Source organism: Dermochelys coriacea, chromosome 8 (assembly GCF_009764565.3).
Source record: "Dermochelys coriacea isolate rDerCor1 chromosome 8, rDerCor1.pri.v4, whole genome shotgun sequence".
Classification (NCBI taxonomy): domain Eukaryota; kingdom Metazoa; phylum Chordata; order Testudines; family Dermochelyidae; genus Dermochelys; species Dermochelys coriacea.
The window spans coordinates 78,532,497-78,551,769 of NC_050075.1; the positions used below are offsets into that span (position 1 = coordinate 78,532,497).

At 41.6% G+C, this 19,273-nt stretch overlaps 1 protein-coding gene across 1 annotated transcript in view; it reads right to left on the minus strand.

The window, feature by feature from the left end:
• Nucleotides 1-7,139: 7,139 nt before the first annotated feature.
• The window catches only part of LOC119860515 (calcium-activated chloride channel regulator 1-like), a 31,348-nt gene continuing 19,214 nt past the window's right edge, over nt 7,140-19,273 (minus strand). Inside the window, exons 10-14 of the mRNA XM_038414315.1 lie at nt 15,115-15,345; nt 13,344-13,614; nt 11,659-11,823; nt 9,695-9,931; nt 7,140-7,546 (exon numbers count right to left, since the gene is read on the minus strand). Coding sequence (XP_038270243.1) covers nt 7,140-7,546; nt 9,695-9,931; nt 11,659-11,823; nt 13,344-13,614; nt 15,115-15,345 — 1,311 coding nt within the window. The remainder of the gene's footprint in view (nt 7,547-9,694; nt 9,932-11,658; nt 11,824-13,343; nt 13,615-15,114; nt 15,346-19,273) is intronic.

Consider the following 19,273-nt stretch of genomic DNA (forward strand, 5'->3'; position numbering starts at 1 on the left):
CTACTCTGGCCAGCACCTCTTTTTTATATGACCCTGATGGACTATTATTGGCTGCTCCCTGCAGGCTCTCTCTGATTGGCTGCTTCCCTGTAGCCTCTCTAGATAGCCTGGAGGACCTACTTCTACTGTTCCCTTTCCTGGGGTAGGGTGTGGTGGGACTGAGGCCTTCAGCACTGCTTTGAGATCTAATGATGAAATGCATGATACAAGAGCTGACAATTAATTAATTATTATTTTATTATTACTATAAGGGTGTGCAGGGACCATGCTTAGGAACACTTTCTAATTCTATACAAAATGAGTATCTTTCACTCCACCCTGAGCTGCCCTGGTAGCTAAACACTGCTAATTGGTGTGTGACAGTCCTAGTGGGTAGTCATGGCCCCACCCAACATGTCCTTCAGAATGTACAACATTGCTAACAATGAGCCTGAATCAAAGCTCATTGAAGTCAGGGAATCAGGCCCACAGTTAACAACCTTTCCTGTTGGACTTAGGAAACATAAGCAGCCAAATTATGGATGCTTTCTCTACAGATGTGTTGGAGGTAATTAGAGTTGCTAACTCTCCAGGATTTTCCTGGAGTCTCCAGGAATTAAAGATTAATCTTTAATCTTTCATCATGTCATGTGATGAAACCTCCAGGAGTACATCCAACCAAAATTTGCAACCCTCAAGTGACTCACTACACTACATGGGCTGTGAACTCTTTGGGGTAAGATTGTCACTTACAATGTGTGTGAACAGTGGCCACAGCAATGAAGCCCCAATTACAGTTTGGTCCTTGAGGCACTTGCGCAATATAAAGAAGAAAAAGAAAAGCAATCAGAACTGGTAGATGAAAACATGGATCTATCTTTGACTGTTGATCAGAGCATCCTTGAAGGAGGTGTTTGGTCTATTGGGTAAATTTTTGATTTTGGAAACATAATTGGAAGCATTTTGTATGTGTATTTTGAAGATCCACTAGATGTCAGCATAACCAAAGCATTAAATTAATAGACAACAACTCTAGGAACAGGAGAACTAGGACAGGGATGTCTGTGGAACAATATTTATAGTTTACTCCATTGACATAGTACAGGAGAACTGCTACGTTTTTATGTTACTCTCAAATATTTCCAGGAACAATATCATTACTGATTACTTTGACTCTGTGATGCAGTTTCTACTGATACAACTTCAGTGGAGTAGGAATGTAAATACTTCTGAGAATGATGAGCTGGTAGAACCCTCCAGTTTAGAGGTAGGATGAACAGGCAAAATGAAGTGCTACCAAACAGGTGGAATGCAGGTCAAACTAGGGGCACTTGAGGGGGTTAATACCTGCGAATATTGCTTTGTAGTTGTAATTTTTCTCTTTATTCCTCCCCAAAAGGAGTCTTCCTAGCTTCTCTCCAGTGATGGCTACTCTTCCAGGCAGGGAGAAGTGGTACTTGCTCCCTCCAGAAACCATCAGGCCTGCTCTTGAATCTGGCAGAGAAATTGTTGCAAAGTGCTATGAGGTGCTCCCTTCTTAGGTTAAGGGCATTGTCTCTTTACAGAGCTCCTAGCTTTTGCCATTTCAGGAATCATAAAATCATAGACTTCAAGCTCAGAAGGGACCATTATGATTGTCTAGTCTGACCTCCTGCACAGGCCACAGAATCTCACCTACCCACTCCTGTAACAAACCCCGAACCTATGTCTGAGCTATTGAAGTCCTCAAACCATGGTTTAAAGTCTTCAGGGCGTAGAGAATCCTCCAGCAAGTGACCTGTGCCCCATGCTGCAGAGGAAGGCGAAAACCCCCCAGGGCCTCTGCCAATCTGCCCTGGAGGAAAATTCCTTCCCGACCCCAAATATGGCGATCAGCTAAACCCTGAGCATGTGGGCAAGACTCACCAGCCAGCACCCAAGAAAGAATTCTCAGAAGTAACTCAGATCCCACCTCATCTAACATCCCATCACAGGCCATTGGGCATATTTACTGCTAATAGTCAAAGATCAATTAATTGCCAAAATTAGGCTCTCTCATCATACCATACCCTCCATAAACTTATCAAACTTAGTCTTGAAGCCAGATATATCTTTTGACCCCACTGCACTCTTGGAAGGCTGTTCCAGAACTTCACTCCTCTGATGATTAGAAACCTTCATCTAATTTCAAGTCTAAACTTCCTGATCGCCAGTTTATGTCCATTTGCTTCTTGTGTCCACATTGGTACTGATCTTAAATAATTCCTCTCCCTCCCTGGTATCTATCCCTCTGATATATTTATAGATAGAAATCATATCTCCCCTCCCCTAACCCTCATTTGGTTAGGCTAAACAAGCCAAGCTCTTTGAGTCTCCTTTCATAAGACAGGTTTTCCATTCCTCGGATCATCCTAGCAGCCCTTCTCTGTACCTGTTCCAATTTTAATTCATCCTTCTTAAACATGGGAGACCAGAACTGCACACAGTATTCCAGATGAGGTCTCACCAGTGCCTTGTATAACAGTACTAAACCTCCTTCTCTCTACTGGAAATACCTCACGTGATGCATCCCACGACTGCATTAGTTTTTTTCACGGCCGTATCACATTGACAGCTCATAGTCATCCTATGATCAACCAATACTCCGAGGTCCTTCTCCTCCTCTGTTACTTCCAACTGATGTGTTCCCAATTTATAACAAAAATTCTTGTTATTAATCCCTAAATGCGTGACCTTGCACTTTTCATTATTAAATTTCATCCTATTACTATTACTCCAGTTTACAAGGTCATCCAGATATTCCTGTAGGATATCCCAGTCCCTCTCTGTATTGGCAATATCTCCCAGCTTTGTGTCATCCGCAAACTTTATTAGCACATTCCTGCTTTTTGTGCCAAGGTCAGTAATAAAAAGATTAAGTAAGATTGGTCCCAAAACCAATCCCTGAGGAACTCCACTAGTAACCTCCTTCCAGTCTGACAATTCACCTTTCAGTATGACCCATTGTAGTCTTCCCTTTAACCAGTTCCTTATCCACCTTTCAATTTTCATATTGGATACCCATATTTTCCAATTTAGCTAATAATTCTCCATGTTTCAGAGTAGCAGCCGTGTTAGTCTGTATTCGCAAAAAGAAAAGGAGTACGCGTGGCACCTTAGAGACTAACAAATTTATTAGAGCATAAGCTTTCGTGAGCTACAGCTCACTTCATCGGATGCATTTGGTGGAAAAAGCAGAGGAGAGATTTTTATACACACACACACAGATTCTCTCTCTGTGTGTGTGTGTGTATAAATCTCTCCTCTGCTTTTTCCACCAAATGCATCCGATGAAGTGAGCTGTAGCTCACGAAAGCTTATGCTCTAATAAATTTGTTAGTCTCTAAGGTGCCACGGGTACTCCTTTTCTTTTTGCGAATTCTCCATGTGGAACTGTATCAAATGCCTTACTGAAATTGAGGTAAATTAGATCCACTGCGTTTCCTTTGTCTAAAAAAATCTGTTATCTACTCAAAGAAGGAGATCAGGTTGGTTTGGCACGATCTACATTTTGTAAAACCATGTTGTATTTTGTCCCGATTACCACTGACCTCAATGTCCTTAACTACTTTCTCCTTCAAAATTTTTTCCAAGACCTTGCATACTACAGATGTCAAACTAACAGGTCTGTAGTTATTCGGATTGCATTTTTTACCTTTCTTAAAAATAGGAACTATGTTAGCAATTCTCCAGTCATACGATACAACCCCTGAGTTTACAGATTCATTAAAAATTCTTGCTAATGGGCTTGCAATTTCATGTGCCAGTTCCTTTAAGATTCTTGGATGAAGATTATCTGGGACCCCCACTTTAGTCCCATTAAGCTGTTCGAGTTTGGCTTCTACCTCCGATATGGTTATATCTACCTCCATATCCTCATTCCCATTTGTCATCCTTCCATTATCCCCAAGCTCCTCATTAGTGTCATTAAAGACTGAGGCAAAGTATTTGTTTAGATATTGGGCCATGCCTAGATTATCCTTAACCTCCACTCCATCCTCAGTGTTTAGCAGTCCCACTTCTTTTTTCTTTGTTTTCTTATTTATATGGCTATAGAATCTTTTACTATTGGTTTTAATTCCCTTTGCAAGGTCCAACTCTACATGTCTTTTGGCCTTTCTCACTTTATCCCTACATGTTCTGACCTTAATAAGGTAGCTTTCCTTGCTGATCCCTCCCATCTTCCACTCCTTGTAGGCTTTCTGCTTTTTCTTAATCACATCTATGAGATACTTGCTCATCCAGCTCGGTCTATAACTCCTGCCTATGATTTTTTTCCCCTTTCTTGGGATGCAGGCTTCTGATAGTTTCTGCAACTTTGACTTGAAAGTAATTCCAGGAATGAAGGACCAGCCCTACACAGCTCTCCATTTACTGATGACAGTTTGATTACCAAGTCAAACACTCCTAGGCTCCCAGGCCAATTTTTCTATCAGGAAAGAGCTCGGATTTATATGATTGGGCAGGTCAACAAATGAAAAATCCTCTGTTTATGGAACATTTCTCACCAGGGCTAGAGGTTAATTGAAAAATAAAAAGTAAAACAATCCTCAATTCCCATGGTCTGTTCTGTTTTATTGGTCTTTATGCATAACACAAAACACATTGTACCTCCAAGCCTTCTGTTTATTACACAGATACTCCACTAATTACCTCCTTGTGTCCTATTCACCACTTTTTTCAGGGTGTTGAAGAATATCCTCAAAAGGCAGACAAAACAAAACTGGGAAGTCATATTGCCTTTACGTGTAGAAGAGCAACTGTTAAATTCAATTTACGACTTTCACTTCATGTTATAAAAAAAATCATCTAGGAAACATAGAAATTGCACTAACCAATCAGACCCATGGTCCATCTGATCCCAGATACCTCTCTCAGACAGTGTTTGTTTTCACTAGTGAATTGAATTTAATACATTTGTTAAAGTTAACATGGACATTCCCCAAATGTTTGTTCCAGGCATAGTCTAAATGTGGTAACTACCTTGAGCTATCAGTTAATTAACTTATACAAAATCTGACAGAGTAGCATACCCATGTTAGCCAATACATCTATATTGCTAAATATACTTCAGTGGAAGCAGTAAGAATCCCCAAAATGGACTGTGACATTCCCTAGGGTACAATCTGGATGGTTGAGTAGCTGTGTCCCCCCAACTCTCCAATGGGGTGCCTTTTACACCACTTCACTGCGTGAACAACTACCACTGGCCTGTTTATACACAGCCTCTAGTATGCAAAATCACTCCCAGCTGAATTATACGAGTGCTTTTAGCCAGCCACTCCTGAATTGTATTGCAGAGTGACACCAGTAAATTCCCAGTCCAAGACTTGTCCCCAGAAATGTACATTTTGTACTGCCCAGCTCTTTCCTTCTCTACTGTACAAGCTTATAGAAAGTCCATCATTTCAAATAGAAAATAGATATGCACAAACCTTGCTATCTCAAATTAAGTTTCTCAAACACTTCAATCCAGACATACATTGGTTTGGATAAAACAAATTTATTAACTACAGAAAGAGATTTTAAGTTATTACAAGTAATGAGGCAGAAAAGTCAGAATTGGTTAAATAGAAATAAAAGGTAAACCTAATACCCAAGTTAAACTAAATGAATTTAAAACAAAAGATTTCTCTCACTATATGCTTACAGCATTCTGGCTGGATTCGTTCAGCCAGGACCACTCCCCCAATTCAGTCTTTTGTCTTTCAACTGTTGTTGATGCCGTGAGGGGAGAGAGGTGATTTAGGGCTTCTGTTCCTCATTTTTATATCTTTTCCTCCTCTTTGAGAATCATCTTAATCTGGGGTTCAGGTGAAGCCAGTCTGTTTACATGGGAACCCCTAGCTGTGCCATTGCCAAGATGTAAAGTTCTTACTCACACCCTTCTTCCTGCCGAAGAATGGACACTTACCCCATTGATAGTCCATTTGATTGTGTTGACACCTTGCTGAGGCTTCAGTTTGCCTTTTGCCACACATATTTTACAAGAACAATAATGATCAGTGAATTATGAGTTTTCAGATGATACCTCACAAGGCACAGTTTGTATAAGATTCATCATAGTTTTGTAAAAGTGGTGAACATAAGGGTACATGGTGTGTCACGTGGACAATTATGGAATAATTTACTAATGGAAAATTTCCTCCCTAGCCCCTGTTTGTGATGAGCTGATGACCTGAAGCATGAGGGTTTATGTCCATTATAAAATAATTTCACCCCATCTAATGTAACTATGGATATTTTCATTATGCATAGAATGGATGATCCTTTCCCATTTCTGGAGTGTCACATCACACAGCTTGATGTTGCAAGTTGGGCTTGCACAATATGGGAAAGATGAGTGAAAAACCATCTGCTGAATAGCTTTTCCTCCTTGATGCCATATGCAGTTGCTTCTATCATATGCTGTGATAGGTGGCATTCCTGCTAATTTGGCATGTATTGTCTTCTCTTCTACTATTTTGCTTTTGTTCTTTCGTTAATAGTTTAGAGTTGGAAGGTTGCATGTGTGATTGGTGATTATATCAGGAAGAAAGTGTTTTCCATATGCTTATTTGTGGATACTGTATGGCCCTGATCCTGATAATATTTAAATACCTGCATAACTCTCCTCCCATGAATAGATTTGTGCATGTACTTAAGCATTTGCAGGCTCAGGGCCAACAGAGTTATATATTTTTGTTTCCTACTCACTGTATGTAAGTGAAAGGATCACATTTTTTTATAAAATCTCATGTTCCTGACAGCTAAGTAACTGGAAAAAAAATAGAAAGACATATTTTTTGCTACTTTTTAAAAATAAAGCAGAGAATACCTAAAATTGCAAAAATCTTGCAAGATTAGAATTAAATTATAATCTAGATTGTCATTTATACTCGTGTCTTACTCTGCTGAGTACCTGCTTTTAAAATCAGTATTTTGTCTATATACGTGTACTGTAACATAGCAAACTCACTGAAAGCAAATACACATAAATGCACATCTATTTTAAAGTCAATTCACTTAATTTTCAAATGTATTAACAAATTATTTAAGTCTTCCCTTATGTATTTTAAAAATCACAAACAGAACAAATTAGGATAGATTCCTACTGAGCTTTCATCTTACAATTAGTTCTATTACATTCTGATCTCAGGGCCTCATCTTCTATTTTTCTTGTGTAAAATGCAAACAGTTATACTTACAGCTATTAATACAGCTGCTACACACCCAGCTACTAACAACACTATGGTTAAAACATTAATACCTTCATTGATAACATCATCATTAGGAGCACTTTCAGGTGAGGATTCCTTTGGAGGAAGAAACAGAGCTGCTTGTGCTATATTAGACACCTCTGAGGTCAGGGAAGCATTATCAGTGGTACGTATTGCAAAGTAGATTATGGTGTCATTTTCTATTGTAAAATTTTCTGGTTTAAACTGAAATGATTCTTTGGTGCCTGCAGGGTTAGGTACCAGACTAGAGGTTTTCACAGAAGTAGCATTCTCAAAGATGTTTCTTAGGTCCAGAAGACTTTCACTCATTTTTATTATGTATCTTTCAGCTGCAAAAAGAAACATTCAGGTAAGAATCTGTAAATGCAAGAATAGCACAGGATTTGTAGAACAATTTTGTACTTTTATTAAATACTCCTTAGGGGAATTCTGCACCAAAATATTAAAAATTCTATACTCTATTTGAAAAGTCTACAAAATTCTGCATATTTTGTCAAAATAACACAATATAATCATTCCAGTTTCAGTTATTTTGGTAATTTATTTTAAAATGTCTGTCAGCAAGTATGTCTGTAACAAAACAGACCAAAAAAAAGAAAGATTCTGGTAATTTTTTTTGACGAATAGATTCCTTACTCGATGTATTAATACAGAACTTTGTGTAATTCATTTAAATTACAATACAGAACTGGAGTACTCGTGGCACCTCAGAGATGAACAAATTTATTTGAGCATAAGCTTTCGTGAGCTACAGCTCACTTCATCGGATGCATACAGAACTGTATTTCCTGCACCTGTCAGAAGCAATGTAAAGGCTTGGGGGAGTCAGGGGCACCCGAGGAGCTGAGGGAAAGGGAAGAAGCCTAGGAGGGAACGTGGAGGGAGTTGGGTGGGAGAATTTTTCTTTTGGGGTGGGGGGGAGTAGGATTGCCAGAAAGTTGTGAAGCCTCCTCCATGCAAACCCTCGCTGACCCCAAGCCTCTCCCATTCAGTCAGGCTCATCTACTCCGTTTCCGCACCCCCCCATCCCCATGGGTCTCTGCAGCCCCCTTTACCCCTCTGCAGTACCAACACTGTCACCCCACTAGCTCCTGAGCCCATGCCCAGGTCTGTCACCCCCACTATCCATTCTGAACCCGTCTCTGACCCCCCGCCCCCCAGCAGCCCTGTATGCCCCACTCTGTCCTAACCTGGCCCATGGGCAGGGTGCTGTGATGAACTTCTACACCGGGGGGAATTCTGCAGCACTGGGCATAGAATTGTGTGTTTTCCTGCATAAAATACATTTTGTCTAAGAAGTGCTGCAGTTCTTCCTTGTGTTCACTAGAGGCGGATATGGTGCCAGAACAGCTGGCATAAACGCAGCAGGCCGTTTTGGTGCCATAGTGGCCTTTTGTGGGTATAACATGGAACTGCAGCACTTAGGCAAAATGACAGGTTTCAGAGTAGCAGCCATGTTAGTTTGTATCTGCAAAAAGAACAGCAGTATTTGTGGCACCTTAGAGACTAAGACTAAGTTTATGCTCTAATAAATTTGTTAGTCTCTAAGGTGCCACAAGTACTCCTGTTCTTCTTAGGCAAAATGTTTATGTGGGAAAATACAAAAGTATGTGAGACAAAGAAATTCCATGCGTTTGCAGGTGCACAGAATTCTCCCAAGAGTAATCCTTCTAACTGAGGTTATTCTTCCATTGCTGGCTACTCTAGCTATAAGGCTGTTTTGAGCCAGATGAGTAGTGCAAAGTAGCCACATATCAGAACCTAGGCCAATGCTTTGGGAGTTTTAATGGAGTTTTTGGTTTGTTCCCTGATGAGCTGGTTGCCAAAAGCTGTAGGCATATGTAAAAATGTTAATCTGAAGCTGCTCTCTGTGTGTCTATAGGTTGTCTATCTTAACCTCTCTGTGGCTTGTGCTGATGTGCACACTGTAACATAACAGAGTCACGGGACCTGGTTACAACATACTTAAAATGTGTATTATAGAGGAGGCCTAGCTGTGTCCCATAAATGGACTAAAGCCTTGGACTGTCCATGGTGTAACTGGGTCCCCTGATTTATGTATAGTGCAGTGTAGACAGGGGCTAAGCCTTGGAAGAGTCATTGATGAGTGTGTTTTTGAGTTTAATTTGTTTGCCTTTTTAAGCTAGCATTGGCTGGTTGGTATAAAAGTTTTGCATTTCTGCTGTAAATGTCTCAGGGTTAGGGAATATTACATGTTTCTCAAATAGTTTTTGAAGGATTAAGGAGGATTAACGTGAATAGCATATTGACCAGGTAATTTATTGGTTACACTGAGGCCTGGTCTACACTAGGAAATCTAGATAGAAAATCTAGTGGAGGCCAGGCCATAGTGATGGTGAAATTTTGCAGATGGCAAAGATGTAACTTTTGTCCTCTGCTTGGCATAGTATGTAAATTTCAGGTAACTGATAACAATGCATCACTTCCAGCTGACTAAAACAAAACTTCCAATTTACCTTGTCCCACATCAAAGTCATTCCCAGGAGCTGTCCAAGACAAGTGAATTTTATCTTCTTCATACTGAGCCTCCAGGTCAATAATTTTACAGGGTGGGAACACATCAGTAGTTCCTCCTGGAGGAACATTCTCCACTACAAAAGAACCTCCTGTTGCAACTCTGTTGAAACTTCCTAGCTTTGCTTGGATTTCATCATCATTAACTTCAGGTCTCGGGGCATTCATTTTGATTTCACCTGCCCCAAAAGAAAAAAAAATTGCTCATGTTATTTGAACATTACAAAACTCTAAATCATAACAAACTTTCTTTTTATCTAGCATTCCTTCTCTTATTATTAATCTTAATCTCATTCTTAATCTATTTTTTTCCTTTGTTTTATTCAAACATAGTGCAAATATTAGTGCAGCTCAGACAGAAAACAAAGTGAACTTCAGGAACCTGCATCCTTGCACAAAACTAAGGCAGACCCCAAAAGCAAAACAGCTTTCAAGGGCAGTTGAAAGTAGAAACAGTGCCTATTATCAGGTAGGGTGTTTAAGGTATTGAGCAGGTGTCAGTGGGAAGTGGTTGTGGTAAGGTAGCTTCCACCCATCTCTTCCTAGGCATTGCAGGCAGCCACAGAATTACAACCTTGTAGGCATTTCCTTACTTTTCTGGGTCTAAGTTGGACACATGCAGACTTTTAAAATTCAGTATATTCTAAGTTTCTAGAAATACAGAAAATTCTGTCTGTGTGTGCGTATGCAAGAAAGAGAGAGAGAGGATATGAAATGCAAAAACTAATATTAATCCACCATTAAGGTTGAGAAATCAGGCACTCAAAAGTCAAGAAATTCCAAAACCGAAGTTTTCTATCACCACATTTTTTACAGTCATGTTGCACAATTTGTCTGGGTCTTTTTGGTACTGGCAAAACAACATGAAGGTTTATATTTAAAAGGGAAAACAGGAATAGGAAACATTACTTTGTGCAAGGTAGCCAAGTGAACAGTGAGGTACAAATCTTAACTGTTGGAACTTCCTGAGGTTTTTGGGCGCCTTACAGCTCAACCTTAGAGAGTGGTCCTTACACAGTAGAGCTGCCACTCTATGTATCTAGAATCAGATAAAATGATAAAAAATCAGTTACTATTTTTCCCCAAACCAAGTTCCATCTGCATGGCCAACTGTTCAACTATTCTCTTCAAAGTATGTCCCCAGTTACACCTGCACAATCCCACTGATGACCCTAGTGTTGTATAGATGTAAGTGAACATGGCATTTGGCCTTCAGATTATGGAGACAATGCACAAACCAGAAAGAACAACTTGATATTGATAGACTCACAACTAGGCTGAGTCTGCAGGGCTGGGAGTCAGAACAGCCGTGTTGCCAACCTCTAACTAGCACAAATTTGTTCTGGAGTGATTGAGACAAAAGTGTAGAATTCGACAATACTAATTTTACAAAGACACTTCAGAATAAAACTATACTTTAATGAATTAATTCTATTTTTTGTGCTTAATTTTCCTGGGGATTTTAGGTCAAAACAGAAATGCAAAAATAAGGGAAAGAGGAAAAAATATACTATGTCACACCACACTCGTAAAAGACTCACTGTTAAAGTATCATTAACTGAGGCTTCATTGATTGATAAGGCTTAAGCAGTACAATCTTAATAGCAGCATTCATACCTTTGGTTTCTAGAACTGAGAAACTTTAGCACACACATGCCTAATGGAAAGAGTCCTGAACAATGTGTCCAGAAAACCCAACAGAAGAACAGAAAAAATGTGGATGCATTAAACTTTAAACTTTCATAACTTTGAAACTGAAAGATGCATATAATAAATGTTATGGTTAAAAAAGCATTTTTGTGTAGCTAAATTATCTCCCGTTCACCTTTATTTTACACACACACACACACACACACACACACACACACACACACTCACTGTTTTCTACTTCATGAATGTTCCTTACCGTTCTCTATATAGCCTGGTATATACAAGGCTCGACTCTGCCTGCGGCCAAGTCTGATGGTCTTATCTTTCCCTTGGACACGCACTTTTAAGTTGTATCTACCATTTCCATTGAAAGATGTAAAGTACTTTGAATAGATTCCATCATTCTTGGTAATATCAGCACCTTGACATACAAATATATCCAAACAAGGTACCTTTTGTTAAGCAAGGACATTTGTTGCTGTTAAGCCTACTCTTGCTTCTATTGAAGAGTTTTGATATGGACCTAGGTGAAAACAGTCCCATTGTGATGACATAAGCTCATTAAATATTTTACTGGAGATAATGTAGCATTAAAACATGTAGCTATGTATTTACTGTTATTTTCAATAATAGCCACTAGTGTACTAGTTCAAAATGACTTAGTAATTCTCTGTAGTTCTCTGGTCTATGGAGCCCTTCTTGGTGATGTGCAGTCTAAAACTCTTTGAGATTGCAGCAATGGTGGAATGTAGGGTTGTGGGGAGGAGAGAACCTGCAGCCTGTACTATGTGGTTCAAAGAATGGAGAAGTTGGAGACTGATCACATCTCCTCTGTAGGCACAGTAGATTTGAAAAGAAGAATAATCTAGGTAATTCATCCTTACTTCAGCCCACAAGACCCTCTTCTGTCCCTGTGCTGGCTATTTGCATCAGGGGTAACAGCACAGGAAAGGAAGAAGGCTCTGCACACCCTCCTTGGCGCAGTTTCTCTCTCCTCCTTCCCAACACACCCAACAGTGTAGCTGTGCCAGCATGTCAGGGCACACATGCTGCACCACTTTAGACTCAGTACAGTTTACTCCCATCCTGACCAGAGTCACAGTCTCCCCTCACTTGCTGCCCCTTAGTCTGTGCTCATGGCATAGCCGTGTCTGAACCCTTAGTGGTAAGCTTGGAAGTAGCATCCAGAGGCAGATTCTAAAACACATACCACAAAATGGTGATTGTACCAATTTCTGGACAAAACGTAAGGAAACTGTGGTGAAGATGAGAAACCACCCAGCAGCATGGAAGGGGTTAAAGAGAGACTTTGGGCCCAGCTAGCCCTGCCCTATTATACCTGCAGCCAATGTCAGGTCTGAAAAGGGAGAGAAAAAGGAGGGAGCCTGGCTCTGTTCGGGGCTGACTAGTGAAGAAACAGGAACTCGCTGCCTCCTTACCTGAGGGAAGGGTCACTAGGCTGCCTGCTGAGGCAGCCACCAGGAGCCAGGTACAGTCTTCCTGGCCAAAGCAGCTAGAGAAAGAGGCCTAGGAGCACGGGGCCTAAGAGGAACCCAGGGGAACAAACTCAAACTTAAACTGTTTAAACCTGACCCCACTAAACTTACGTCTGCCCTGCCTAGAATGATCTGGGACTGCAGATCAGGGACTGCAGCAGGATGCTGCCCAGGGTCCACAAGAGGGCGCTACTAGAGACAAGCCACCACAGGAACTTGGACTAAAGGGGCCCTGCCCCAAACTGAAGGAGAAGGAGAAGGAAGTAGCCCAGGGCTGTGGACGTAGACTTTGTGCTGGAATGTCTCCTACTCAGGGATTGACTTACAAAGGGCCGTGCCTTAAAGACTGAGGCACCTCAACCACAGAAGCAGGGGGCAGGAAGTCAAATATTCCAACTGCACTCCAACCTCCAAACCCCTGTACAGAAACCTGTAATAAGATTACCTGAACCATCATCAAGGAGTTTGAGCTCCACTGCAGATCCAGTCTGTGGTTCAACAGTGGCCATCACGGTTGCACCAAGAACAGGCAAAAATCCTTGACTAACTTGTGCATAAATCACCATTGGATTAGGGAAGTTGTTTGTATCCTTATTCATGTGGGCTTTCACAGTCACTGGAGGCACAGCCAAAGATGCTGCTCGAGACGTTACTATCATTGATATGACTTGAGAATCTGTGTGGTTATTTTGAATCCAATAATACCAATTTCCCACCTGCCAATCAAATATATGAAGTATAAAAATATAAGACTTCATTATTCTAAGGGCAGCTTTGTGTTTCCCTTAGCTAATTATTATCTTAGTTCAGGGGAGAGGCACAAAGGGCAGTTAGGGTATTGCTACAGTACCACAGCTAAGGTAATTTGGATACCTTACTCATGATTCTTCGTGGTCTCAAATGTTTGGTTTCTTTTAAATTTAACCTTATATATGAATTTTCTCAGTTTTAGTGGTAGATGTTTGAGAATGATCACATTCTTGGAAGAATTTGAATCCTTATGATGTTGATATGCATGCTCTACTCCTGGGGGAGTTCTGTGCCAAAAAAATAAAAATTCTGCACCCAATATTTGAAAATTCTGCAAAATTCTGAACATTTTTTCAAAATAACACAACAGAATCATGCCAGTTTCAATTATTTTGGTAATTTGTTTTAAAATATCTGTCAGCAAGTATGCCTGTAACAATATAGACCAAAAAAGAAAGATTCTGGTAATTTTTTTTTTTTTTTTTTTTTTTAAACACACAAATGGATTCCTTACTAGGCATATTAATACAGAACTTTGTATAATTCATTTAAATTACAATACAGAACTGTATTTCCTGCACCTGTCAGAAGCAGTGCAAAGGCTTGTGGCAGGGGCAACGGAGGAGCTAGCCTAGGAATGAACGTGGAAGGAGTTGGTTTGGAGAAGTTTTTTTCGGGGGGGTGGGGGGAGGGAAATTGCTAGGGAGTTGGGAAGCCTTCCCCATGCAGACCCTGGCTGACCCCAAGCCTCTCCCATTCAGTCAGGCTCATCTGCCCCTATTCCCGCACCCCATGGGTCTCTGCAGCCCCCTTCCCCCATCCCAGGGCTCAATGCTGTCACCCACTAGCTTGTGAGCCCATGCCCCAGTCTGTCCCCCCTCTCACTAGCCATTCTGATCCCCTGTCTGTGACCCCCAGCAGCCCTATATGCCCCACTCTGTGCTAACCTGGTTCCATGGGCAGGGTGCTGGGATGAACTTCTACTCCTGCAGGAATTCTGCAGCATTGGGCATAGAATTTTGTATTTTCCTGCATAAAATACATTTTGCCTAAGAAGTGCTGCCGTTCTTCCTTGTGCCCAACAGAGGCTGCTGGTGGGAAAGAGGCGGAAATGCAGCTCATCTTATGCAAAACGTTTTTTATGCAGAAAATTTCGGAAAATACAAAATTATGCAAGACAGAGGAATTCTGCAGATACACAGAATCCCCCCAGGAATAACCTTAACTTAACCTGAATTCAGTGTTTTGTTTGGGAATCTTATATACTTGGGATGTGTATAGTGCATAATAATGAATTTGGAGGAGCACAGATGACAGTTACCCAACTTCCATTGCAAGTTAATGGAGTTGCCCCAAGGATAAAATCAGTCCATTATGGAGTTGTGTTTAACTTCTAAAAAGAGACGGTGCATTTAAATCTATGAAAATGTTAACATGTTTGGATAATAAAAGAATTTAGTCTTTACCTCTGCAGTGCCTGCTATATTCAGTCGAGCTGTTTGGAGGTTTAGAACACTAACTGTGAAGTCTGACGTTTTATATTCTTTTCCTTTCGGGTCCCTCAGTAAAATGTCTGGTGGAGATGTGCTTTGATCCCATGTAACTACAAAGAAGGTGTCATTTCCTACAGTGCTATCTATAGTCACTGTACCATTCATCCACTGCTTAACTGCGACAGTCAGAGCTGTACTTTCAAGCTGTTAGACAAACAGAATATGTTTTATGGCTTGTTAGCAGATAAACACTTAAAATACCAGTAATTTCAGAGTGATTCATTTTCCTCTTAAAGGGGAGAGCAAATCAATATTTTGTTTAGTCAAAGGACACCTCGACTGGCTGGTGGACAAGTGGCCCACTGCTGGAAGAGGGGATAGAGGAGCATTAATGCTGTAACAGGCCTGTTGGCAGAGCAGGTCTCTGCTGTTCTGTGCAGAGCTGAGGGTTGTCCAAAGGAGGCAGGAGCCTCCTGCCACTGTGTCTCCACACATGGGGAACTAGCAGGAGGGTGAGGCCCACGTGGATTAGCCATTGAAGGGAGTGGAAGGATGAAGCCCTGAGCACATTTTCTTAATGCCCATTTGCAGAGTACAATTACTTAAGAATGTGAAAATATAGTAACCAAGCGTCTCCTTCCACTGCTATATGTGGTCTATCCACCTCGCTATGAAATCACATCTGTGCAGGAGATTAGTGCTACATTTCCTCTGCAGCTTGTCTGCCTGCTTCCAGAAAGACCGCACAAAGAAAGAGCCATACAACTACAGGTAGAGACAACAGAAAAGCAATGAGAGAGACAGACAGAAATAATAAAACACAGCAAGGAGAGAAACAAGATTTCCTTTACCAACACTGGTGTCGCACAGTGATTATGTGGGCCAGCAGAATTAACAGATGAGCTACCAATAGGAGTTTTATAGTGGCCCCCTGGAGTACCAGGCTGCAAATAGATTTGCACTCTCCTGTTTTATGAATTACAAAAACTACAATTAGAAAAGTACCTTTTAATAAAATATTTTTCTGTTTAGGATAAAAAATGGGAAACTAGATATTGGAACGCAATTTCAAAGGTCACTTGGGTGGACATTTGAGAGTCAGGTGCCAAGATGATACGATAGGGATGAGATTTGTATAAATGCTTGGAAAGTGTGGTAAAATCCCAGAAAATAAAGAAACATTTTTCTTTCTCTCTCTCTCTTGAATAGATGTGATAGTGGAGCTACAAAACAGAAAATCTAATAATAATGGGGATTTCAACTATCTTCATATGGACTGGAAATATGTCACCTCAGGATGGGATACAGATATAATTTCTAGACACCATTAATGACTGGTTTTTGGAGCACCTAGTCCAGGAACCCAGAAGGGGAAATTCATTTCTTAATTTAGTCCTAACTGGCACACAGGATCTGGTCCAAGAGGTGAATACAGGTGAAGCGCATGGTAATAGCACTAATAATGTAATTAAATTTAATATCCTAGTAGGGGGAAGTACCACAAAAACCCATCACAGCATCATTTAACTTCAAAAAGGGGAACTATAAAAAATGAGGAGGCTAGTTAAACGTAAATTAAAAGGAACAGTCACAAGAGTGAAATGCCTTCAAACCACATAGAAACTTTTAAAACACATAACAGAGGCTCAAACATCTGTATACCCCCCCCCATAAGAAAAAACAAAACAGGAAGAGGACCAAAACAATGCCACCATCATTAAACAGCAGAGTAAATAGATATGGTTAGAGTAAAAAAGACAAGTTTTAAAAATTGGAAGTCAAATCCCACTAAAGAAAATAGAAAGAAACAAACTCTGGCAACTCAAGTATAAAAGTTTAATTAGGCCATGAAAGAATTTAAACAACAACTAGCAACAGAGACAAGAGAGCCACTGGACGATCAAGGTGCTAAAGGAGCACTCGAGGACGACTAGGCTGTTGTGGTGAAGCTAAATGAATTCTTTGCATTGGTCTTCACTCACCGCCGTGGATGTGAGGGAGATTCCCACACCTGACTGATGCTTTTGAAGTGACAAATCTGAGGAACTGTCCTACACTGAGATGCCAGTGGAGGAGGTTTTGGAACAAATAGATAAATTAAACAGTAATAACTCACCAGGACTAGATGGTATTCACCCAAGAGTTCTGAAGTAACTCGTACATAAAATTGCAAGACTACTAAGGGCATGTCTACATTTACCTCTGAGTGATCGATCCAACGGGGTTGATTTATCGCATCTAATGAAGATGCAATAAATTGACCGCCAAGCACTCTCCTGTCAACTCCAGTACTCCACCGGAGCAAGAAGCGTAGGCAGAGTCGACGAGGGAGCATCAGCAGTCGACCTACCGCAGTGAAGACACCGTGGTAAGTAGATCTAAGTACGTTGACTTCAGCTACTTGTGTAACTTAGATCAATCCCCCACCCCCTCCACCCCAAGTGTAGACCAGGCCTAACTGTGGTATGTAACTTATTGCTTAAATCAATCAGTCTCTGTATCAGATGACTGGAGGATAGCTAATGTAAAGCCAATTTTTTAAAAAGGCTCCAGAGGTGATCCTGGCAATTACAGGCCTGTAAGCCTAACTTCAGTACCAGGGAAACTGATTGAAACAATAATAAATAACAGAATTATCAGACATACGGATGAACATGATATGTTGAGGAAGAGTCAAAATAGTTTTTGTAAAGAGAAATCCATGCCTCACAAATCTATTAGAGTTTTTTGAGGGTATCAGTAAGCATGTGGACAAGGGTGATCCAGTGGATATAGTTGTGATGAAGCAGAAAAACTGTCCGCTATCATGGAAGGGGTTAAAGAGATCATTTTGGACCCAGCTAGCCTCACCTCATTATACTGACAGACACTACCAGGCCTGGAGGAAAGATAAAAGGAGGGAGCCTGGCTCTGTTCCGGCTGACTGGTGAAGAGGCAGGATCTAGCTGTCTCCCTACTTGAGGGGAAGGATCACCAGTCTGCAACCCAGGGCAGCCACTACAAAACAGTCACTACAAAAAGTCTCCCTGGCCAAAGGAGACTGTGGAAGAGGCTTAAGAACACCGGCCTACAAAATAACAGATACCTTGTGGGAGCCTGATCCCGCCAAACTTATGGCTGCCCTGCCTGGAGGGACTGGGGCTGCAACAGGATGCTGCTCAGGTACCATGAAAGGGCACTAACAGAGACAAGACACCACAGGAACTTGGACTATAGGGGTCACACCCCAAACTGAAGGGGAAGGGGTAGGAAGTAGCCCAGGGCAGTGGATGTGATCCTCCTTGTTGGGAGATCCCCTTCTCAGGGGTTGACATACACAGGGCCCTGAACTGGTATCCCATAGAGTGGGAGGGCCTGGGTCTCCCTAACCCTCCCTCCCTGTTTTAAAGACTGAGGCACCTCAACCAAGCAGGGACCGGAAGTCAAGCACTCCAATCACTAGGCTGCTTGGCCCTCCAAGCCCCCGTTACAATAGTTTACATGGACTTTTAGAAAGCCTTTGACAACAGTGGTTCTGAAACACTTTTTATAGTAGGGGTGCTGAAAGCCAGCAAAACTGTAAAGCAGTGCCCCCCAAACCTTTTACCTCACGCTGCCCCTTATCCCACCTGGCACCCCACCCCCCTCAATCCTAGAGCTGGGGCCGGGAGTAGGGCCGTGGCTCTTGGAGGGAGGGACGTGCACAGAGTAAGGGGGCCAAGGCTGGAGCCACAGCTGGGGGCAGGTATGGAGCTCCGGGTGTGGGGTTGGCAGCTGGGACCCTGAGTGCAGGTCCAGGAGCTGAGCCCCATGTAAAACCTGTGGGTGCTGTAGCACCCCCTGCACCATTAATTCCCGTGCCTATGTTTGACAAGGTTCCTCACCAAAGGCTCTTAAGCAAAGTAAACAGTCAAGAAATAAGAGGGAAGCTCAGCTGCACAGGATCAGGAGGGGCCTGTACAAAGCCCAGTAGCTGAGAGCAATGGGGGGAAGGGGCTGCAGAGAAGTAGTCTGCAGTCACTCCCTGGGTGAAAGGAGGTATGTTTGGGACTATAGAGTGTAGTCTACAGTTACTTCCTGGGAGGAGGGAGCTTGAGCTGGCAAACTCAGAGAACAGGAGGTAGAGCCAGAAAGGTAAGAAAGGCTCAGGGAA